Source organism: Symphalangus syndactylus, chromosome 1 (genome assembly GCF_028878055.3).
Source record: "Symphalangus syndactylus isolate Jambi chromosome 1, NHGRI_mSymSyn1-v2.1_pri, whole genome shotgun sequence".
Classification (NCBI taxonomy): Eukaryota; Metazoa; Chordata; class Mammalia; order Primates; family Hylobatidae; genus Symphalangus; species Symphalangus syndactylus.
Genome location: NC_072423.2, coordinates 98,690,211 through 98,713,980, shown reverse-complemented (window position 1 = coordinate 98,713,980; position 23,770 = coordinate 98,690,211). Strand labels below are relative to the sequence as shown.

At 54.8% G+C, this 23,770-nt stretch overlaps 1 protein-coding gene across 2 annotated transcripts in view; it reads right to left on the bottom strand.

Moving 5' to 3' along the window:
• ANO1 (anoctamin 1) overlaps positions 1-23,770 on the bottom strand; it is a 205,354-nt gene that overhangs the window by 62,242 nt on the left and 119,342 nt on the right. Inside the window, exons 7-13 of one of the 2 annotated variants that reach the window (XM_055271279.2) lie at positions 22,456-22,507; positions 19,980-20,045; positions 19,409-19,464; positions 14,724-14,765; positions 8,261-8,325; positions 6,488-6,622; positions 273-433 (exon numbers count right to left, since the gene is read on the bottom strand). In XM_055271279.2, coding sequence (XP_055127254.2) covers positions 273-433; positions 6,488-6,622; positions 8,261-8,325; positions 14,724-14,765; positions 19,409-19,464; positions 19,980-20,045; positions 22,456-22,507 — 577 coding nt within the window. The remainder of the gene's footprint in view (positions 1-272; positions 434-6,487; positions 6,623-8,260; positions 8,326-14,723; positions 14,766-19,408; positions 19,465-19,979; positions 20,046-22,455; positions 22,508-23,770) is intronic. The other variant, XM_055271289.2, reaches the window with a different exon arrangement.

The window sequence follows — 23,770 nt, the reverse complement described above, 5'->3', positions numbered from 1 at the left end:
GTGTCAGGATTTCTCAGAGCAAAACGTCCCTCCTAGGCTTTTCCTAAGGGACTCTTGGCTGGGTCAGGAGAACCTGTGTGTCTCTCCTGATGCAGTGCGGACCCCAGTAACCTGAACACAAAACAGGGGTCGTTTCCACCAGCTCCTTTCCCCTATGTTTTTTCCCAACAACCCCTGCCTGAGGATGATTTCACGAAGACAGACAGAAGCAGCGTAGGTACCACTCAGACTCACCACTGCCCAAAAACCCAGCGCTCTGGAGCCCTGCTTACCCCAGAGGGCCATGAAGACAGAGAAGAAGACCGTGGCAGGGTTGTCGAAGAGGTGGCTGGCACGGGCCGTGGCGCAGGCTGAGCTCATCTTCCAGTAGCTGCAGGTCTTGTCGCAAAGCGGGCACATGGTGATATTGTGTCTCTGATCACACATCTCCATGCTGCAAGAGAGGGGGTAGCCCTGGAGTCGCCTCGTTGGGTCATGATGGAGCACCTTCTGGGTGCCGAGCTGGCCTGGGAGAAAGCGCTGGGCCCGAGCTGGGGGTTGGCGAGGGTCCCTCAGGTCCGTGCCATAGTGGACATAAGCGGGGTGCTTAGCCATGCCCTGTTCCTCCTTGCCATCCAGGACAGCTTCACGGGCATGTGACCCATGCTGTTGCACCAACCCTGAGCACAGCAGGGCCTCATGCTTCGTTTAATGCTCCCCTGTTGCTGTCTTAAAACACACAATGGGCTGGGCGTGGTGGCTCACACCTGTAATCCCAGTACTTTGGGAGGCCAAGGCGGGCGGATCACCTGAGGTCAGGGGTTCAAGACCAGCCTGGCCAATATGGTGAAACCCCATCTCTACTAAAAATATAAAAATTAGCTGGGCATGGTGGCACACGCCTGTGATCCCAGCTACTCAGGAGGCTGAGGCAGAAGAATCACTTGAACCCTGGAGGCAGAGGTTGCAGTGAGCCAAGATCACATCACTGCACTCCAGCCTGGGTGACAGAGTGAGACTCCATCTCAACACACACGCACACACACACACACACACCCCATACACACACACACACACACACACACGATGATTTTTGAACTAGGGACCTGCATTTTCTTCTTGCATGGGGCCCCGCAACCTCTGTTGCCGGCCCTGGAGATGGACTCACCCAGACCTGCTTTGTGGTAGATGGGCCCCGGAACATTCACCTCTGGGGTGACCCTGAGGCAGCAGCCTCTGCAGCCTGTCCTCGAGCCACTTCTAGGAGAGGCAGAGTTCCCAGCCCGCCCCCATCTAATCAGCAGGCACGGTCAAGGCTTGTGCCAATAGCAAATGCTAGCCAGGTCTTTATGTTATAAGGCCCTGGAAAACGGTGAGATGACGAGGGCCATTGCTCTGTGCCAGGCGCCGTCTACCTGCGGTTCACACAGCATCTCCATCCGCCTGGTGGGGCGGCTGCCTTGGACGTGGCCTAGGTGCTCTGGACACACGAGTGGAGAAACGGGGATCCCAAGACTCCTCTCTGGGAGACTGGGGGCTGGGCTGGAAGGAATAGGTCCCCAGCTGCCCGGCGCAGCGGAGGCCCACCCTGTAGGCTCACTCGGGAAGCCGGAGGGGCCTGCCAGGGACGATGGGTCCCGCTCAGTGCAGGCTTCTGCTTCGCTGAGCACAGGTGAGCCTGGGGCCAGATCCCAACCACTGCGGCCAGGAGAGAGGATCTTTGTGATGCCTGAGGCTCATCTCTGTGCCTCCTCCCCAGCACTGACTCACTCCCACTAATATTAGAAAATACCAATACTTCCAGGCTATCGGCGGCGAGAGCAGGAGCCTCATTACTGGCCGGCACAGATGTTCCACCTCACTTGGACCAGCACTGGGGACTGTTGCAATCCCGGAGCCCAGAGAGGGGAAGTAACTTGTTCAGGGCCACGCGGCAGAGTGGGAATGGAATCCTGGTCTGTGTATCTTCAAAGCCCAAGCACTGCACGGCTCTCATCTACTGCTCAAGGGCCGTGGGGGGCTCCTTGTGGAAGTTGGGTGGCCTGAACTGGGCCCTCAACTGGCTACTCGTACGCTCCGTGGCCCTGGCCAAGTCCTTTAGCCTCAGATTCAGTTTTTTGTTCTGGAAAATGAGGAGGTGTCAGAATAAGATCCTTCCTGCTCTGGCCTGCTTTGAATTTTCTCCTTTCTGCTGCCTTGGACAAGGCTCTGGGCTCTAAGTACACACCCCGGCTGGTTGGGTCGGAGGGTGATCTGGGAGGACGCTGAAGTGGGAGTTTGTTTTTTGACTTTCTGGATACACTGAACTTATGCGCAGAACCATGCCTGGTCCACAGCCGCTGGTGCTTAATAAACGTCCCCTGCAAGGCTCTGAAGGGCCTCCTCTGTGCCCAGCATCATAGGCATTCCGGTTCAATTCTCTTCCTTCAGGTACAGTCCCTAAACATTTATTAAAAAGTGGTGTAGGGCCAGGCACGGTGGCTCACGCCTGTAATCCCAGCACTGGGAGGCCGAGGCAGGCAGATCACTTGAGGTCAGGAGTTTGAGACCAGCCTGGCCAACATGGTGAAACCCCGTCTCTACTAAAAATATAAAAATTAGCCTGGCGTGGTGGCATATGCCTGTAATCCCAGCTACTCGAGAGGCTGAGGCAGGAGAATCGCTTGAACCCAGGAGGAGGTTGCAGTGAGCCAAGATCACACCACTGTACTCCAGCCTGGGCGACAGAGTGAGACTCTGTGTCAAAAAAAAAAAAGTGGGGGGGGGGTGTAGGTACTGCATGTATCTGGCACAAAAGATAGATAGGTTAAGAACAATTCATTGCAGCCATGGCCACGACCTGGGGCATGGAGGAAGTGTGTGTGTGTGTGCATGGGAGCAGGGGTCAGGTGGGGTGGGCAGGCGCACACAGGTGGTGGGTGGGAGAACCTGCACTCTACGGTCAGCTAGCTCTGGGTTTGTATCTCAGCTCTTGCATTTTGTGATCCGTGTGGCCTTAGTTTTCCTGGCTGCAGAATGGGGTTGCTGATAGTGAAGAGAAGTTGTGATAATAGGTTGTCAGGAGGATTAAACAACCAACAACCAACACGAGTATGGCCCTTGGAACAGTGCCTGGCACCCCTCGGCCATCATGTGGTCACCAACTCTGTTGCCATTATTATGCAATAGCCGAGTGCCTCGCAGCAGCAGTGAGTTTTCAACATAAGCCAGGAGCCGGCCTTTCGGGGTTTATCTCTTCCCCTCACTAAGCCTCCTCTCTTCTGAGGGCTTCTCGAGGGCAGAAGAAAGCAGTGTGTTGGGGGGTGGAGGGCAGGACGTCCCCAGTTGGGCACAATGCGAGCCCCTGTCCCAGAGAACAGGCATGTGGTAGGCCATCCCCGTCATCGCCAGCATGTGGCCCAGGCCACGGTGACCACCTGGAGGGTGGCCTGGAGTCCACAGTGGTGGGACTGGGGACAGGGAGGGCCAAGATGTACCCTACCGCTCTCCTGGGCTCTCCTCCCTGCCCACCTCAGCTTCTCACACAAACACCATCAGCCCAACAAGAAGCCTTTTTCTGCTGATTGTAAATCCCCCTCCACCTCTCACTTCACCGCCTTTAGCCAAAATACAAACAGCAGGAAGCTCTCTTCTTCAGAGAGGACCGGAGGTGCAAGGGTGGCAGGCGACTCCACACTGGGGCTTCCCTGCAAGCTTGGTGGGGATGGGGCGGAAGCTGCAGGGAGCACGCACCTCCCGCTTCACTCCAGGTCACCTACTGGGCAGAGGCCTTGGCCTTGGCCTCGTCTCCGCCCACAGTGGCTGATTCCTGAGTAACTGCTGTTTGCATTTCTGACCATGTGATGGAAGGGCCGAGCTGGCATGGCCAACCCCTGGGCTGGCAGAGCCTCCCTGCTGAGGCCACCCTCCAAGGGGAGGAAGGAAGGAAGATGGAGGTCCCCCAGGCTTCCTCCAGGGGGTCATGGGGAGAATCCTCACCTTGCACTCATCATTTCCCTCCGGCTTTGAGCTCTTAGCCTAAAGCCAGCCTTACAATCCCCACCAAGTCTGGGCTACCTTGATCTTTACCACAACCAAACCCAAGTGCCCAGGACCTCATATCATATTAGCAAACAAAGGGAAAACTTTCTCCTGCCTAGGACCAAATAACACCAAAGGGGAGATAAGCCAGATTCCTCAGAGCTTTGATTCCGGGGGAGGGGGTGGTGGTGGAATATTTTAGGTGTTATTCATGTATCAAAACATCATTTAAACAAAAATTGACCAGATATGGTCTTTTTGTGCTAAGAGTCAGTTTCTTTCCTAAGACTGATTGGGTCTTTACAGACAGGCTCGGTTGATAAATTTTCTAAACTATACCTCTGCTTTAGAGATACTTGGCAGGAGTGGCTCGAAAAATAACCAAACTAACATTTTAGGGCTTTTCTGAGACTTCGAGCCCCTGCAGGGCAGGGTCAGCCCAAATTCCCCTTTATAGTCAATTCCCTGGCGGAGCGATTTGCACACTGAAGGCACCGCCTGTCGGCATAGAGACCCTGCCGGAGGTTGGGAGCCTGGAATTATCCTTAGGTTCGTTCGTGTCAGAAGATCTAAGAAACAGCTACGAAAGCACCAGAGGGACTCTGCACACTGAAGCTGAGCTTCTCAAAACTTGACTCTTTTTTTTTTTGGGCTAACAGGGCCTCACTCTGTTCCCCCAGGCTGGAGGGCAGTGGTGAGACCATGGCTCACTGTGGCCTCGACCTCCCGGGCTCAAGGGATCCTCCAACCTTAGCCTCCCAACATGTTGGGATTACAGGTGTGCACCACACCAGGCAAAACTGAACTCTTGTTCTGGAGTCACGTGGGGGAACTGGGCCCCTGAGCGAGGTGAGGCTGTCTCAGGTCTGGGCCTTCTTTTCCGAGCTCCCTGACGTCTGACATACCCTTGGTGAACAGCAGAAGGCACACTGGATCTACATTCAGATGCCTGCCTATGCTGTGGGATGCAATCCTCCCTTGTGGAACAGTTCCTGCAGAATTTCCCAGGGCCATGCAGATAAGGGAAGCAGGTAGCCTTAGGAAGCCGGGCAGGTGGAACCTACTGTACAGCCCACGAGCACCAGCCTGCACTGAGGCCACTAGCATTCGCGTCTCACCTTCTGGGAGCACCAGCCTGCACCGAGGCCTCTAGCATTCGCGTCTCACCTCCCGGGAGCACCAGCCTGCACCGAGGCCTCTAGCATTCGCATCTCACTTCCCGCGAGCACCAGCCTGCACCGAGGCCTCTAGCGTTCACATCTCACTTCCCGTGAGCACCAGCCTGTACCGAGGCCTCTAGCGTTCACGTCTCACTTCCCGCGAGCACCAGCCTGCACCGAGGCCTCTAGCATTCACACTCACCTCCTGTGAGCACCAGCCGGCACCGAGGCCTCTAGCGTTCACACTCACCTCCCGCGAGCACCAGCCTGCACCGAGGCCTCTAGCATTCACACTCACCTCCCGCGAGCACCAGCCGGCACCGAGGCCTCTGGCGTTCACGTCTCACTTCCCGCGAGCACCAGCCTGCACCGAGGCCTCTAGCGTTCACATCTCACTTCCCGCGAGCACCAGCCTGCACCGAGGCCTCTAGCGTTCACGTCTCACTTCCCGCGAGCACCAGCCTGCACCGAGGCCTCTAGCGTTCACGTCTCACTTCCCGCGAGCACCAGCCTGCACCGAGGCCTCTAGCGTTCACGTCTCACTTCCCGCGAGCACCAGCCGGCACCGAGGCCTCTAGCGTTCACGTCTCACTTCCCGCGAGCACCAGCCTGTACCGAGGCCTCTAGCGTTCACATCTCACTTCCCGCGAGCACCAGCCTGCACTGAGGCCTCTAGCGTTCACACTCACCTCCCGCGAGCACCAGCCTGCACCGAGGCCTCTAGCGTTCACATCTCACTTCCCGCGAGCACCAGCCTGCACTGACGCCTCTAGCGTTCACGCTTACCTCCCGCAAGCACCAGCCTGTACCGAGGCCACTAGCGTTCATGTCTCACCTCCTGCAAGTGCCAGCCTGCACTGAGGCCTCTGGCATCCATGTCTCACCTCCCTCAAGTACCAGCCTACACTGAGGCCCCTAGCATTCATGCCTCACCTCCCGGCCACACAAGGAAACAGATAACTTTCTTGTCACTAATGATCAACAATGAAAAAGATCAAGCAAACCATAACAACCTTCAAAGAATGAAAATGGTCAGATGTTTCTTTTATGCCTTTCTCTTAACAATAAAACATAGCCTAGCACAGATGGGCCTGAGAAGGACACCCAGACTCCTAGATGGCTTCGAACCGTGTCCTTTCCTCCTGATGGCTCGTGGCTTGGCGTGAGGTTTCATGGGTACAGGAATTGGTGTGAGAGGCCAGTGTCCCAATGAATTGTGCAGCTGGAATGGCAGGAGAGGGCGGCCTGGTGTGTGCCGCGGGGTGGCAGGGGCGGGCCGCGGGGTGGTGGGGGTGGGCCGTGGGGTGGGGGTGGGGCCTGCCGCCTACCTGGGGATGTTTTCATCCATGGTGGCACATCCGTACAGGAAGACAATGATTCCCACGATGGAGGCAGGGATGAGCATCTGGGTGTACACGCCCAGCCAGGCGAAGTACAGGCCGATCTTCTCCCCAAAATACTTCCTACACCAGGGGAGCAGAACAGAGTCAAGTCCACCGTCATTCAATACTAGCAGGGAAACATGTCACAGGCCCTCCCTAGCAAGGAGCAAGTCAAACCGGGGGCACTCGTTCCCTCATCCGAGAAGCAGGGAGTGGGGTCCTGGGTCGCCCCATCAGGTTGGGGGTGCCCTCTGCTTTTCTGAAGCCCTCCCCTCTTCTCTTTTTCTTTTTTTTTTTTTTGAGACAGAGTCTGGCTCTGTTGCCCAGGCTGGAGTGCAGTGGCACTATCTCGGCTCACTACAAGCTCCACCTCCTGCGTTCATGCCATTCTCCTGCCTCAGCCTCCCAAGTAGCTGGGACTACAGGCGCCCGCCACCACGCCTGGCTCATTTTTTGTATTTTTAGTAGAGACGGGGTTTCACCATGTTAGCCAGGATGGTCTCGATCTCCTGACCTCGTGATCCGCCCCCCTCGGCCTCCCAAAGTGCTGGGATTACAGGCGTGAGACACCTCGCCAGGCCTCTTCTCTTTCTTTTTCTTTTCTTCTTTTTTTTTTGAGATAGAGTTTTGCTCCTGTTGCCCAGGCTGGAGTGCAGTGGCATGATCTCAGCTCACTGCAACTTCCGCCTCTCAGGTTCAAGTGATTCTCCTGCCTCAGCCTCCCAAGTAGCTGGGACTACAGGTGCCCGCCACCACGCCCATTGCATTTATTTATTTATTTATTTATTGTGAGATGGAGTCTTGCTCTGTCGCCCAGGCTGCAGTACAGTGCTGCGATCTTGGCTCACTGCAACCTCCGCCTCCCAGGTTCAAGCTATTCTCCTGCCTCAGCCTCCCCAGTAGCTGGGACTATAGGCATGCGCCACCACTGCCAGCTAACTTTTGTATTTTGAGTAGAGATGGGGTTTCACCATGTTGGCCAGGCTGGTCTCGAACTCCTGACCTCAAGTAATCCACCTGCCTCAGCCTCCCAAAGTGCTGGGATTACAGGCGTGAGCCACCACGCCCGGCCCCCACTTCTCTGTGGTGCCCTGGGAAGGTGGGCGCATTTCCGTGTGCGATGGCCCATGCTGGTGGCCGTGGGCGTACTTCCCCTGAGGCTGTGGGCTCCTTTCCAAGCCCTGTTCAGCATAAGGACTGGAAAGAACCTCGGCCGGGAGGTGCCGAGAAAACCAATTGCTCCTCATATTAAGCATGGTTGGCACCTTGATGGCTTGAATGGATTTCTATCGGCCGAGCTCTGGTGGGCAAGTTGCCTAACCTGGTCCGCCCCTCCTTCCTGCCCTGTGAGGACAGAGATCCTCTTGGGAGAGGAGAAATCCTTCCACATTTGAGGCAGCTCTTTCCTTCCCCTCCACATCTCAAAGCCGGAAACCCCTCCAGCCGCCCAGTGAGGCCAGGCCAGGCAGTGAATTTAGGAGATGGTAAATGTGACTGAAAAGGGCCTGCCCTCCAGGGAATTTGAATAAACTGCTTCAACTAATGCTGGCCCAGGCTCTCAGCCCTGCAGGGACATTTTGGGTTTTCCTACACAAGCTCTTCGAGTTCAAACATATTCCCAGGTACTGAACATTCAGAGCGGTTGAAACCCACAGGGACGTTATCCGACCGCCATCAGACTAGGGACTTGATTCCTGCAGGCCTGTGGCACGTTCTTACCTGACCAGGTCGATGGGCTGGTACTTATAGAAGACTCCATAGCGCGCCCACTCTTCGTACAGGAGCTGAAGGGGAGGAAGCAGTGGGGTTGGTGACGATGTAGCACTCCGAGGTTGCTCCCCAGAATGCAGAGCTGCGGGGACTGAGCCTCCGTGACATCATTCATTCATCCCACAAACACTTCTTGAGAGCGGGCCGTGTGCTGGCAAGAGTGGGCCTCCCTTTGTAGGTGAACGTAGGGATGGGAAGGAAGCTTCTGGCACGTTATGGAATGTGAGCTCTTCGTGATTTGACCTGGAATTGATCTAAATGGGCCGGACGCTGTATGGCTTCTCACCTTTAAGGTTTTTGGTCATACCTGTCAGACACCAAACCATTCTTTATAAAGGGCACAAAACCACCAGGGTTTTGAGCAGAGAAATACCAGCGGTGAATTTTTAAAAACTCTCACAGGATGCAGAGATACTCGAGGTTTATCTCCTGAGATGGGCTGTCTGATTAACAGCGCTTCGTGAAATAAATGAAATTGACACACACTGTTACCCCCCGCACCCCAGGGTTTGGGCAGGGATGGTAATGAGTTTGGTGGATTGGAAGCCTTGTGTGAACATGTAAAGGGTGTCCTGAGGAAGACGCTGGGTTAGGACTGCTGGTAAAAAAATAAAAAAATAAACCCATGCATGTGGGTGGTTAATGCTTTACAGACCTCAACTCAGAGCCCAGGCTCATACATCACGCCCGCCCAGCTACAGGGCCACACTCAGGGAAGGCAGGATGCAGGTACCATGAGGGGCCCAGAGGCTGTCCCGGGACAGAGCAGCTGCCCACCAGGAGCCAGAGGCTGGGCAGCTGCCCTCCTCCTTAGCTCAGAACCCATTCTGGGGCCAAGCGGCCTCCCAAACTCAGATTCAAGGTCATGGCTGGGGGACGAGGGAACCCCTTGGAGCCTCCGTAACTCCTCCCAGTGCCTGGAGGGTGGGAAGTGAGTGTGAGCCATCTCCATAGCTGACACAGCCTTGCATGCCTGAGCGTCTCCTCTGGGGTAACACTGGGGCTGTGCACTATAGAGACCCCCCACTGACAAACAGGGAGGGGAAACAGCGCAGGTGTACCCACGGCTGCCCCCACCCAAACTCACAGGTGGAGGGCATATTCCTGAGATCCACAGAGGGGCTGCCTGCTGCTGCACAGCCCCTCGAAACCACCAGCTTCACCTGCAGCTGAACATGGCCATGGTTGGAGGGGCTTGTGACTTGTCTACGGCCCTGGGCAGGTTCCCCCACCCCTGAATCGAGAGTCCTGGGCAGACCCCTTCCCCCATGCCTGTCTCCTCCTTTACACTGAAGGATGCGATCTTTCCTCCCAGGGCACAGAGAGAAGGCAGATGGGCTCATGGGAGTTAGTGATGTGCGAAAGGTACAGGGTGGTTCTGCATCAATGCATTTCGTTAGGCAGATAACAATGAAAAGGCCACAGTTTTACTGTGTACATAGGGAAGCCTCGGCCAGCAAACCTTGATGAAGCGGAGCCGCACCTCTGCAAAAGCAAAGCAGCCATCGCTAACCTGGGCAGCTTCCTCCTCTCACCTAGAGTCAAGTCGCTGATTTATGCCATAGATAGGTGGAAGATGCAGCACACAGGGAGGAGGAGGGAAGGAGGAGACAGAGAGACAGAGGGAGGAAGGGGGGAGACAGAGACAGATGGAGAGACAGAGAAGGAGGGAGGCAGGGAGAGAGACAGAGAGAGGTAGGGGAGAGGGAGAGAGAGACAGAGACAGATGGAGAGACAGAGACAGAGAGAGAGAAGGGGGAGGGAGGGAAAGAGGGAGAGAGACTGAGATAGAGACAGAGAGGTGGGGGAGACAGAGAGAGAGACAGAGACAGAGGCGGATGGAGAGACAGATAGAGAGACAGACAGAGAGGTGGGAGAGACAGAGAGAGAGACAGAGGCGGATGGAGAGACAGAGATAGAGAGATGGACAGAGAGAGGTAGGGGAGGGAGATGGGGAGAGAAGGAGGGAGGGAGCGAGACAGGGACAGGGACAGGGAGAAAGGACAAAGCTCTGCACCGGGGGAGGAGGGACCTGCCCTCAGTGACTCCCACCACCTTCTGACAGACGTGTGGAGGGGGCCCACCCCCAGCTTTCTACATAAACCACTTGACCTCGGTGGACTTTTCTTCCTGCCAAGAGGCGACATCAATCACTCTGCACTGTCAAGGCAAAGAAATCCAACTGAAGACTCCTCTGTTAGTGCTGGAAGGAATCCAAGGTGGCACCTTAGACCTGGTGAGCAGGCGGGGGGGTGTCCAGGCATGGGGGCTGTGAGCTGGAGAACGAGGCCAGCCAGGCGGCTCCAGTCACTGTGACCTGGGAACCTTCCAGCATCCGGACCCTGGAGGGATCCCAACAACCCTCAGCGTCTCTCTTGTCGAAACCCCCTGCCAGGACTCACATGGCTGCCACCAGTCCTTGGTAACATCTTTAATTGGCATATGTCCTTGCCCGTTGCCCTTCCCTCTAGAACGGAGGCACCAGAGGGACCAGGTTTGTCTGGTCCTTCTCACCCTCCACGCCTCCAATAGATCCTGTGGGTTTTCAGTAAGTGACTGCTGGATGAATAGATGAATGGATGGATGAAAGATATGCTGGGCTCTGTGGCTCCTAATCCAGCCCAGGGATGCAGCAGACCTCAGTCCACACCTGGAATCAATCCTCCACAACCCAAGCCACCCCTCTCCCCCACAGGGCCCATGTGGTCCTACTCTTCCAGCGCCCTGGCAGGAGGAGGCAGCAGCTGCCCACCAGAACACCTTCTGCACATCCAAAGACAGCTCTGGGGGCGTGACTTGCTCACCTGGGGTTCAGTTCTGTGTAGGTGTGAACTTGCCCACAGTCCTGGAGGAAGTGGCTCACTCCCAAGTACTCCTACGTGTTTGTGGTCCCATGATCAGGCGGAGAGTGATGGCTGCCCTGCCCAGAACTGCCTCCTGCTTAAACTTCCCTACACTCTCTTCTGCCCACCCTCCAGCTCGGCACAGGAAAATGTCCTTGGCTGCACTTTCCTTTCTGCCTTGTGAGGTACCCAGGGTCAGGCACGTGGGGCTCCTACCACTGATGAGAACAATAAGGGAGAAGCCATGGAATCTGTCACCAGAAAGGCAAAAACTCGGCACCAGGCTGTGATGTGGAGCCATCATGGCAGAATGCAGAGTTCCCCGCAGCTCTGAGTTAGGACTCAAACACCCATCTAATCCTCCCTCCTTCACTCCTTTTCTTCTTTCCATCATCCATCTACCCACCCATCATTCATCCCTCCAGCATCCATCATTCATCCCTCCAGCATCCATCATTAATTATTCATCCCTCCGGCATCCATCTATTTACCTACCCATCCACCCATCAACCATCCATCCATCTGTCATCCACCTACCCACCCATCAACATCATTAATTATTCATTCCTCCAGCATCCATCTATTCACCCACCTGTCCACCCACCCATCATCCATCATTCATCCTTCCATCATCCACCCATCCACCCATCATCCATCATTAATTCCTCCAGCACCTGTCCATCCATCCATCCATCCATCCACCCACCCACCCATCATCCATCATTCATTCCTCCAGCATCCATCATTCATCCCTCCAGCATCCATCATTCATCCCTCCAGCATCCATCATTCATCCCTCCAGCATCCATCATTCATCATTCCATCAGCCACCCATCCACCCATCATCCATCATTAATTCCTCCAGCACTCATCCATCCATTTATCCATCCATCCATCCACCCACCCATCATCCATCATTCATTCCTCCAGCATGCGTCCATCCACCCACCCACCCACCCATCATCCATCCACCCACCCACCCACCCATCATCCATCCACCCATCCATCCATCATTGGTTATTCACCCCTCCAGCATCCATCCATTCACCTACCTGCTCACCCACCCATCATCCATCATTCATCCTTCCATCATCCATCCACCCACCCATCATCTATCATTAATTCCTCCAGCATCCATCCATCCATCTACCCATTCACTCACCCACCCATCACCCATCCATCCATCATTGATTATTCATCCCTCCAGCATCCATCCATCCACCTACCTGCTCACCCACCCATCATCCATCATTCATCCTTCCATCAGCCACCCATCCACACACCCACCCACCCATCATCCATCATTCATCCCTTCAACATCCATTAATCCATCCACCCACACATGTACCCATCCATCAACCATCCATCTGTCCATCCACTCATTCACCCATCCATCCACCCACCCACTCATCAATCATCTATTCATCCATCCACCCATTCACCCATCCATAATTTATCCATCCATCCCTCCATCCATTATCCATCATTCAGTTATCCATCTCCATCTCTATCCATCCATCTATCATCCATTAATCCATCCATCCACCGAACTGTCATTCATTACTCCCTGACTACCCCCATGGGCCAGGCCTTGTATCCACTGCTGGGACCTAAAATTAAATGGGGAGTGGGAATCATTCCAGGTAGAGTAAACAGCTGGGCCTGGACAAACCCGCATTGTGTTTGCTGGGCCTGGCACAGGGTAGTGCCCAGTAAGTATTTCTTGAATGAATAAGTAACTGAATGAGCTAGTCCTGGCACTGATGTGACCATCAGCCAAGCAATCCTGAGATTAGAAAAGCAGCCAGTGTGGCTGGAGAATGGAGGAGGGGGAGGAGGGGGTAGGGTTCTGGGGCCTGTGACCCAGAGAACTGAATTTGGCCAGAAAGGGACTGCTGGGGTCCATGGAAGAAGCATTTTTAGGGGGAGGATAGGCATCTGCCAAGTGCCAGAGCGGTGTGGAGGGATGAAGGGGGCTGGACTCTGAGGCTGGAATTGGTCAGGACAGGCCTGTGGAGGGGATGGTCCTTTTCCAACGGGATTGGAGAAGGGAGTTCTGCAAGTCATGGGGTCCCAGACGATGCCAGATGTTACACTAAAAATAACCAAATATGTAATTTTTGTGCTAAGTTAGATAGCATCTTCATCTGGATTCCCGGGCGGGCAAGTTGTATCAAGTACCAAAGATTTAAAAACATGTATGGGGGCCTGTGGGGGAGGCTGAAATGAAGAACATTCCATACACAGAGGTCCTGGCCCCTGGGAATTGGGACAAGGCCACTATTGTGAGGTTGTCAGGGAAGCATCTCTACCCACCGCCCGCGGAAGGACCAGCAGATGGGGCAAGGGCTGCACATGCAGGGTCCAGGAAGGACTGCTTCCTGGGAGGGAAGGCTGGGCACGTTTGGCGAACAGAGGCTGATGTGGAGACCTGGGGGGAAGGCTGGTATCGGGTGTGGGCCCATGGGAGAGGAGGGAAGAGCAAATGGATGTGGTGGGGACATGTTCTTTTGGGGGGCATGGTAGAGGAGCAGAGCTTCCTGGGGAGCCTGGGTGGGAAGGGTGGAGTTCCCGTGCTCAGATTGAGGGGCACAGGGTGGGGACCGATGCTTTGGGGAGAGAGGGAAATTAGCAACAGCCACTAAAGAATAAAGGGGCTGGCTGGGTGTGGTGACTCACGCTTGTAATTCCAGCACTTTGGGAAGCCGAGGCAGGTGGATCACTTGAGGCCAGGAGTTCAAGACCAGCCTGGCCAACATGGTGAAAGCCCGTCTCTACTAAAAATACAAAAATCAGCTGGGCGTGCTGGCAGGCACCTGTAATCCAAGCTACTCTGGAGGCTGAGTGAGGAGAATCACTTGAACCTGGGAGGCAGAGGCTGCAGAGAGCTGAGATTGCACCATTGTACTCCAGCCTGGGTGACAGAGTACGACTCCATTTCAAAAAAAAAAAAAAAAAAAAAGAATAAGAAAGAAAGAAAGAAAAAAGAATAAAGGGGTCACCCAATGTTTCCCAAAGTGTGTTCCCTGGAACACTAGCTCAACAACTTCTCCATGTAAAAGGGTTCCGGGTCAGGTAAATTTGAGAAACGCTTCATTGACCACCATCAAACAGGTTTCCCCAATGCGCTGCTGGGGGCCATTGTTCTCTGTGCACCTGCTCTCAGTGGTTCCCAAGTTTATTTGCCTGGGAGCCCTGTGGGATTAGGCCACATGCCAGCAACGACTGCTGGAGGCCCAGGCACAGTTCAGATTGTCCCGAGAAGATAAGGGAAGGACACCGTGCAAGGAGTGGGCTCTGGGAGGACAGCTTTCCCTCTCCCATGCTCACGGCCACCTGCCAAGGGCACTTTTGAGAATCAGAAAGAGGAAAACAAACCAGCCAACAAAGCTCATGGACTTTTCTCCTGAAAAGGCGAGAGGGGACACCCGCTTCTCAGCCCCCTGCAGCGAGCGCCCTGGGGAGGCCCTGGAAGCCGGCAAGTCCTCGGTCCAGCTGCAGGCCCACCCCGCCCCAGAACGCCTCCAGGCTCCCACAGAGCCGCCTCCTGCTCCGCTCCATCAACTTACTTTTCTGTCATTGAACTCCACGTTTTCACCCTCGTAGTCTCCCTGTTAAAAAAAGAGGAAAGGGACATTCTTGTTGCCCAATGGAGCTTTGGAGGCGCTCACATCCGTTATGTTTCGAAACATAAACCCTAGCAGCCCTCGCTGACACAAATTAAGATCATCCCGGGGCAACATTTCACACAGAGCATGAGGGTTGCCCAGGTGTGCCCCCTGTTCTGATAGAAAGGCCATGCACGTCCCTGTTGGCCGCCCCTTCCCTCGACACAGAGGGAACTCTAGGAAAGGATCCACAGTTGGGTCCTCGGAACCAGAAACACAAATGAAACGGGGCTTTCGGAGGCCAGAAGAGTCGTATCAATAGGGTGCATGTATGTCCCACTCTGCTGGGACAGTCCGTGTCTTGCTCCCTTTTCATTGTAGAGCATCCCAAGAGGGACAGTAAATGACATGGTCATTGTCATCTAATCAGTGAGTCCAAAACTCCCATTTTACAGATGGAAACACTGAGGCTCCGAGAAGCAAACTGACATTTCTGAGGACACACAGCTAAGTTTGGTCAGACCCTGACTTGGATCCAGACCTTCAAACCTAAAGGAAGAGAAGGGTCTAAGGGTTGAAAGCCCGTCTTGGAACATCATGGGTCTAGACTGCCTATGGCTATGCGCACGTTACCCTTGCAAACACTCAAAATGATACTTAACTGTCGTTCAGTGAGCCCCAAATAACTACAGTTGACATAAGTAACTGGGGAGGAGCAGCAAGGGAGTGGCTCTGTCGAGGTTCAGGGCATGGCTGGCCTGGCCTGGCTAATGGTTTTTGTTTGTTTGTTTGTTTTGATTTTGTTTTTGTTTTTGAGATGGAGTTTCACTCTTATCGCTCAGGCTGGAGTACAGTGGCATGATCTCAGCTCACTGCAACCTTCGCTTCTGGGTTCAAGTGATTCTCCTGCCTCAGCCTCCCAAGTAGCCGGGACTACGGGTGCCCACCACCACATCTGGCTAATTTTTGTATTTTTAGTAGAGACAGGGTTTCACCATGTTGGCCAGGCTGGTCTCAAACTCCTGACCTCAAGTGATCCGCTCGCCTCGGCCTCCCAAAGTGCTGCGATTACAGGCGTGAGCCACTGCGCCTGGCCTGGCCAATGGGTTTTAAGAATATCCAGGCAGACAAAACTATGGGGCTCCTGGGGGTCTGTCCAGTGCCCTCTCCACTCACCAGCAACTTCCATGACCCCTTCTAACCCCTGCCAGGTGGGGACGACTTGACCACACACTCAAGCAAGCAACCCAATGCGGGTGGTCTTGAAACGAAGACGCTCTGAGAGCAGTTTAACCAATTTCCTCCTAAGTCTTCAGGGGATCCTCACCCACCCAAGCCTGACTCCTTTTAGTGTTTCCCAGTTTCTTTCCATGGATGAGACAGCCACGCAATCCCAGCAGCACCTCATTTATACGGAGGTCCCTACGCTGGTGACCTCAGGCAGGGAGATGTTAGGAAGAAAGCCAAAAGGCCGCCAAGTAGCCAACATAAATATCAAAGTCCTTTCAGTACAGGTGATACACTCTGATTCCAGGAGACTTCCTCAGGGTCTCGCTTGGAGCACATGACTCTTACCCACACACAATTCTATCAGGTTGTTATCCGCCTCCCAAGTTCAAGCAATTCTCCTGCCTCAGCCTCCCAAGTAGCTGGGATTACAGGCATGTGCCACCATGCACAGCTAATTTTTGTGTTTTTAGTAGAGATGAGGTTTCGCCATGTTGACCAGGCTGGTTTCAACCTCCTGACCTCAGGTGATCACCTGTCTTGGCCTCCCAAAGTGCTGTGATTACAGGCGTGAGCCCCGTGCCCAACCGACCAGATATTCTTGATGAATGAATGAATGAATGCAGTAAGCACAGGATCGGAACGGGGTAGGAGGCAGGACAGCTTCATGGTGAGGAAGACGGAAGTAAAAATGTAAAGCCGGAACTACACAGCATGCAGTGAGAGCCTCACCATGGCCACCAAGGCCAGCCTGAACTTCCCCGCAGTCAGTGTTCCGGGTAAGGACATGGGTGCACGCGGCTCAGGCCAGAACCAGTCATCTCCCCAAATGCTTAAGCATCGGCTTTGGTACTTAGCAGCACGGGTGCTCTTCAGTCGTATGGAAAATCTGTGGCTGTAAACTTCCATATTTCCTAAGGATGCCTGCCACCCACAGCCCAGGGCTTCCGAGCTCCACTCCTTCTGGACTGTGCGCCCCTGGGCAAGTGGCCTGAGCCCCTCCAGCCTGTTTCTCCATCTTTAAGGTGGGAACAGACCCTACATGGCTGCATAAGGCACGACGAAGATTTTGAAAGAGGAGATTCTCTGCGTGGATCTTGGAGATGCTTCTTGTGAGGCTGGCTCTCTCACAATAAATAGATCCAGCTGATGAGGGAGTTTTGCGCCAGTCAATTTAAACTGTTGACAGTTAATCCCTAAGACAAATGCAGTAGTGGCTGCCAAGAAGAGGGATGCATTTGGCCTCCGTGACAGGATGAGGTGGGGACACAGCGAGGCACTGGGGCTGCAGAGTGTCACTAGGGACGGCTTTTGGCCCCAGCTCCTCCGCAGGGGCTGTGTGACCTCAGGCAAGTTACTAAACCTCTCTGAGTCTCTGTCTGCACAGGTTATATGAGGTACAGTTCCTTCTAAACAGAGGGCTCTGCACACAGTAGGTGCTCAGATATGTTCATTTCTCCCCTTTCCCTTTTAAGACTTAAAGGGCTAACTCAAAACAGGCAGGGAGGGCCAGAAACATTTTGGCTTCGGTGGCTCAGCCTCTCAGCAGGGATTACCTGCTTAAAGGTCAATCAGGAGCATGGAAGTAGCTCTAGGCTGCCTTCTTGGGATCATGGGCTGTGCCAGGCAGGGCTGTCTTCCTGGCGCCCAGCCGGAGCCTACACAGGGTGGGGCAGAACAGCCAGACCGGCTGGGTCCTCTGGAGGAAAGCCTGACAGAATGGAGGAATGGGCTCCTCCAGACTCAGGGCTTCAGGGCAGGAACCCGGAGCCACTGCCACGGTCTAGGGGCCTGAACCCTGCCCTTGAAACCTCCTCAGACAGCAGGTCACTGGCCGAGGCAAACTGACTCAATCCAATCCGAGTCAACACCACGTTTATTGAGCACCTATTGAGTGCTGAGTGCTGGGGCTTCCTTGAGATGACACACATAACTAAAGGTGGTCAGACGGTGGTATCTTTGCAGGACAGGGACCATCCGAGGCCCAGAGAAGGGAGAAAGAAGCCACTAGTCCTGGGGAGGAAGGCAACAGGAAGGCGTGGTGTGGGTGCTTCTGTTCACCTGGGGTGGGGTGGGGCGGGGAAGAGTACCGTAGCAGAAGGAACAGCATGTGTGAATGCACGAAGGGAGGAAGCGGGGCTGCTCAGCCACCCCAATCCTCGCACCTACAGTGAGGAGGAGGCCCTGACAGGGAGGCGACGAGGTGATGGGCAGCAAATCGGCCTAGACTCCTTCCCTTGGGGTCAACCATCTGGAGAAGACACCCCTGGGCCGCCCTGCGGGATCCCCGCACCTTACGTTTGTCTAATCCAGTGTTTCTTCCTCAAGAAGAGACGAATTAAGCTGGGCGTGGTGGCTCACGCCTGTAATCCCAGCACTTTGGGAAGCTGAGGTGAGTGGATCACTTGAGGTCAGGAGTTCGAGACCAGCCTGGCCAACATGGTGAAACCCCATCTCTACTAACAATACAAAAAATTAGCTGGGTGTAGTGGTGCGCGCCTGAAGTCCCAGCTACTTGGGAGGCTGAGGCTGGAGAATTGCTTGAACCCAGGAGGTGGAGGTTGCAGTGAGCCGAGATCATGCCATTGCACTCCAGCCTGGGTGACAGAGTGAGACTGTCTTGTCTCAAAAAAAGAAAAGAAAAGAAAAGAGTTAGGCCAAGTTATGATTCCTGACCCACAGATGGGGACACTGAGGCTCAGTGAGACAGGGGGCTGACTCCACCACTCAAGGCGGAGGAGCAGGTAAGTGGCCGGGACTGGAATCTGGGTCTCTTTAGTCCCAGGCCTGTCCCTTCTCTCCTGCTTCTTGGCTCCTGGCCTTTGCACATTTGCAAAGTTTCAGAGCTCCTCTGTCTAGGATTCCCACACTGCTCAGGCCGGGAGGCCTATTCCCAGTGCCCTGCTGAACTCGAGTCCCTGTTTCCATAGACACAACAAGAAGACAATCTCTCTCCACCCCAAGTCAGCCGCGGACATGGGCTATATTTGTCAAAGGGATACCAGTGGGATCTGGAGATTCAGCTCAGGAAGCTGGCCACTTGCTCTGCAGAAATAGACACATACAGAGCCCTGGTCATTCTGCCAGAGCCCCGGGCCAGCCGAGGGAGGGGAGCCCAGGCCAGGGAAGACATTCCGTGGATCCACTAGCTACGAGGTTCAGAGGAAGTCGAGACAGGAGCAGCTGCCACCCGTGCCCCCGTTTTGGTGGGATTGTTCTGCAAGAAAAGATGGCCCTGTGTGTAACTTCTTGGCCCCCACCCGGGGAACAGGGAAGGCCTGTGTACAGTTGACATTTACAGCGAGAGCCAAGCAGGAAGCTGTGACCACAGGATAATTGCAGCTCCCTGGGGGGTGTGGCCCGGCGGGATCTGGGGAGTCAAATGACGCAGAGATAAATCATGTGTCAAGGTTACTTACATCGTGCAGTGGGTATGCAGCCGCGTACACACCATTGGCCAGCAGGCTCGTGATGCCTTAAAAACAGAGGCAGAGAGAAGGTTATGGGGCAGGCGGGTCTCCCGCTTCACATTGTAAAGTCACAGCGGTCACAGGGCCATCTCAGCCACCAAGAGCTTCTCAAAATGTAACGAACCTGACTACGCAGAGCCCGGCCACCTCTGGGGTTTCTTCCCCAGGAATGACAGGGCGCAGCTGGGTTATTGATCTATGAACTAGGAGATGACGAAACACATGCTCGATTGGCAGAAGTAGGAAGACACAGAGAAAACCCCAAGAGGCGGCTCCGTCTCAGAGGCAGGCGGTGTGAGCGGACCGTGGCTTCACTGTCACCCCAAGCCTCTGATTCACCGGCTCCCCCCACCTGTCTGAGGGCAAGCCCGCAGATGGGGAAGGTGGATTGTAAGTGGTTAGAGAAGCTGAATCATGAGGAAATATATGGATGGAAAAATTGATGGTGTCAGAAAACACACATACAATTTGGAATTAGATTTTAGGTTGATTGGAAAAGCCGCAGGAGGCCCACACTTACCATACTTCCCACATTTCCGCCTTTTACTTAGAAGGGCGGAGTCCTTCTTTCTTCCCTCGCCTTGCCCTGTTTATACATTGGCTATTAGTGAGATGGAAGGGCCTGACAGGATCAAAGCTACATTTGGGGCAGCAAGCGTCGGTGGCCAGCGATTCTGGCAGACTCATGGCCATCCAGTGCTCCTGGAGGCAGTGGAATGCTGGTGGGGCCCCTTTTTATGTGGCCCCCAGGGCCTGCACTGGGCACATTATAAAAACACCATGGCTGTGTGTCTTAACAGGTGCGCATGCGGGCGCCCAGCCCCAGGAGACTGTGAGAGAGGACTGGAGAGCCTGGGCCATGTGTGGGGAAGGGTTTCCTGGAAATCTGATCTTGCTCCAAATACATCGTGGGGGCCCAGCTGGGTGGGAGCGTTTCCATGGGACCCTCTGCTGCTCATGGAAACCCCCTGCTTGGCTGAAGAGGCTTCCTAGGCAGTAAGAGCGTTGTTTTTCACAGCAGCCTGGGCGGCCCACCCTCTGAGACTCCACCTGATAGCGGTGGGAAAATGACCTCCCGAAATCCCCTTGAAAATGGGCCATCTCTGTGGTCAGTGACCTGGAATGATCAGCGGACCTAAGGGATGTTTAGAAATCAAAAACAGAGAAAGGGGCTTAAGCCACACGTGTGAGTGAAAAGTTTGTCTGCAATAGAAAGTGAACATGGGGCCTGATCCAGGCTCGCTGGCTGCCTTCCTGTTGCTGGAATGCTGCTAACCTAGTGTTGCCTGCCTCAGGGCCTTTGCACACACCACTCCCTCTATCTGGAAGGCCTTGTCTCATCACAGTTCCTAAATCCCCCAGCTAGCCCCATCCTGCTCATCCTGCAAGACTATGAGACACAACTTGGCAGGTGACGGGAATCCTCCATACTTGAGGATGAATTTAGAGGTGGATCGACTCTCAGACTAGGTGCCGTGGTGAAGCAGGGCTGAAGAGGAGGACCCGCATCTATCTGCCCTGTCACCAGGTGCAGGGAACCAGCCCGGCCACAAAACCAGTGGGAGCACAGAGACCCTGTGTCCCCAGGGACCACCCGAGCAGAGAGTCAGCCCGGGCCATGCAGCCCGAAGACGCTGGACTTCTATTGCAACCATACATGTTTCTACTGGAAGGAATGCTGCAGGGACCAAAGGGGGAAATCGAGGTCCAAGACCCGGCCCTGGGACCAGAACCACGCCTCCTCCTTACCTCTAGTGACCTTTCCAAGGCTGTGCCCTGGCAGCGGTGACCTAGAGGAGCAATTTCAAAAACCCAAACTCCCAACGTCACCTTCCTTTCCGCCTGACCTCACTGCAGTCGTGTGGACTAGGGCTTGGCCATTCTAGAGGATCTCAGTCCTTTTGACCCTGGATGGGACTCCTCCACACTCCCCTTGACTTAGGACATGGACTTAGAGACTTTGGGCCTGCAAGAGTATCCCTGTGAGTGACCACAGGCCATATGGTCGGGGGCCAAGCAGCCACCAGAGCTGTCGAGGGTTTGTCTTCTCTCTGTCTCCCAGGCCTGACCTCAGGAATTCTAGTTCCGAGCCCTTGACTCCCACTGCTCTCCATTTTACTTCCCACGGCATTCCTGCCACCACGGGAAGCCAAGGCAGCAAGATGGTCCCTCCGGTATGCACAGACTCCAGCTCTCACCAGACCTGCTGTGGCCCCCGGGAGCCATGGCCTCATCCTTTGAGAGGCTTCTACAGAGTGATGGATGCTACCCTATGGCACGGCTCTCAGCAGGGCATAAGACAGCTCAAGAAGGAGGGGAGGGAAGGCTGGAAATTGCATTCCTTTGCTCTGCAATGTTCTGGCTTTCACAAACTGCCTGCAGCTGTGGGCAAGGGACCCACTATAGGGGGTGGTTCCCAGCTACACAATTTAATTGGGAAGATTTTGTGTCTATGGCTTAAGGGGTTCTGGAAACTGGTACCCAGGGAGCCTGGTCAGGATGGTTTTGTGGCAGCTTCTGGAATTAGAATTAGGCTGTCTGTACCTGGTGGTGCCTGGTCAGGGGGTGCTGCTTTCAGCAAGCCCTGGTGTGCTTTTAAGGGTCCAGAACAGCCGCACGGAGACGCCCCCCCAGCTGGAACCCCGATTACTTCCCACTGGACCGTGAGGGTCAAGAGAGAGCCAGGAATCCCTGGTCACCCCTAATGCTGGTCTGTTTCCAGCCTGGGTTTACCACCCCTGCAGGGAGAGCCTGTCCACATGCTCACAAACCCCTCAGGCCAAAGTGAAGGATACATTTGTGTTTAAAAGTGCTGGGCCATAAAACTGCCCTGCACGCTCCCAACCCAGCCCTCCTGTCTGGAACTGTTACACAGGCTTAAATCAAAACCCTCTTAAACACCCCAAGCCGGCTGCCCGCCTCCCACAGAGATGACAAGGAGGTGAGATTCCCACTTGGAAAGCAATGCTGATCTCAAGCCCCAAAAACGTGCTTACCCATGCTGTACTTGGCCTTGGTACACGTCGTTCTCTTCAAGATCTCATAGACCTATTGAGGAGACAAGAAGGAGGGGTGAGCAGTTACTTGAGGCACCTCCCACGAGCAGAAACGGTCTGCTGTGGCTGGAGAGGACCTGGTCACACGTTACCCATGAAGACCTCCTTGGTGCTATCCTCCAAGGAAAGACAATGGCCTTTATTCAGGGAGGGTTGACCCAGCTCCGGATTCTCAACACTGTAAAAGGCTTGAGATTCTCAGGGAGAAACAGGTGCCACCTGCACCTCCCAACGTGGGAGTCATGGCAGCTAGCCCCGGCAAAGCACCGCCGTGCCCTCCTGGGCCTAGTGCTGGTGTCCCGTGTCACAGCTGTGCCACGTACCCTGCCTGGTGGGTTTACAGTCCCCTCGTGCTGAGAGCTGAGTTGGAACAGCACCACTCTGGGACACAGCCCCTGAATGTTCTAGGACTCTGGGGGATCAGGGGTGGTGGTGGTGGGGCAGGCCTTGGGATCCATTCCCCACGGTGGCAGGAGGTGGCCATCATCGGGCTCTGGGTTCCTGGTGCCTGGGCAGAGCCCTGCTGAAGGGATCCCACCCTGGCCGCCTGCCCCTTGACTAGTGACATGTTTTGTTTGGTTGCCTCGGCACCTCTGGCTCGGGAGTCTGTCTGCCTGGAACCTGGCGCCAGCTCTGCCATTTGCAGCTGTGTGATTTTGGACCAACGACATCACCACCCCTGGCCTCAGTTTTTCCATCTGTAAGCTGGGGTGAGAAGAACTGGTCGTGCTATGCAGACGTGCATTTCAGAGCACGCCAATTCTGCCTCCACTCTCTCAGGCAAGGTCAGCGTCCTTCCAGTTTCCCCAGGCCCAGGCCATCTGACCTCTTCCCCTCTGCCTCCACTGGACCCACCTGTCCCAACAACTCCGCCCCCTGGCTGCCTCTCTCACTTTCCAAACCCACTCCTGCAGCCACAGGGCCTCTGACCTGACTGTCCCTTCTCCCAGAAGCACTTGTCCCCTTCAGATCAGAATAGGTCCAGGGTCCCCTTAACAACCAGGCCCTAAAGCCACCACCCTCCCAGTGGCTCTGTCTTCTAGCTCGGCTTGCCTCTCCCCATCTGCCGGATTATAAATGTCCTCAGTGCCTCTTTTCTCCCACCCAGCAGGTGCCCAATACATCCCTGCTGAATGAAGGAAGGAATCGCCCATTCAGCTGTTCTCAATGGCTCCCTGCCCATCATCCCTCAGATCTAATCGGTTCTGACCTTGCTGATTCTCCTGTAACCACCTCCTCCCTTCCACATGCAGTT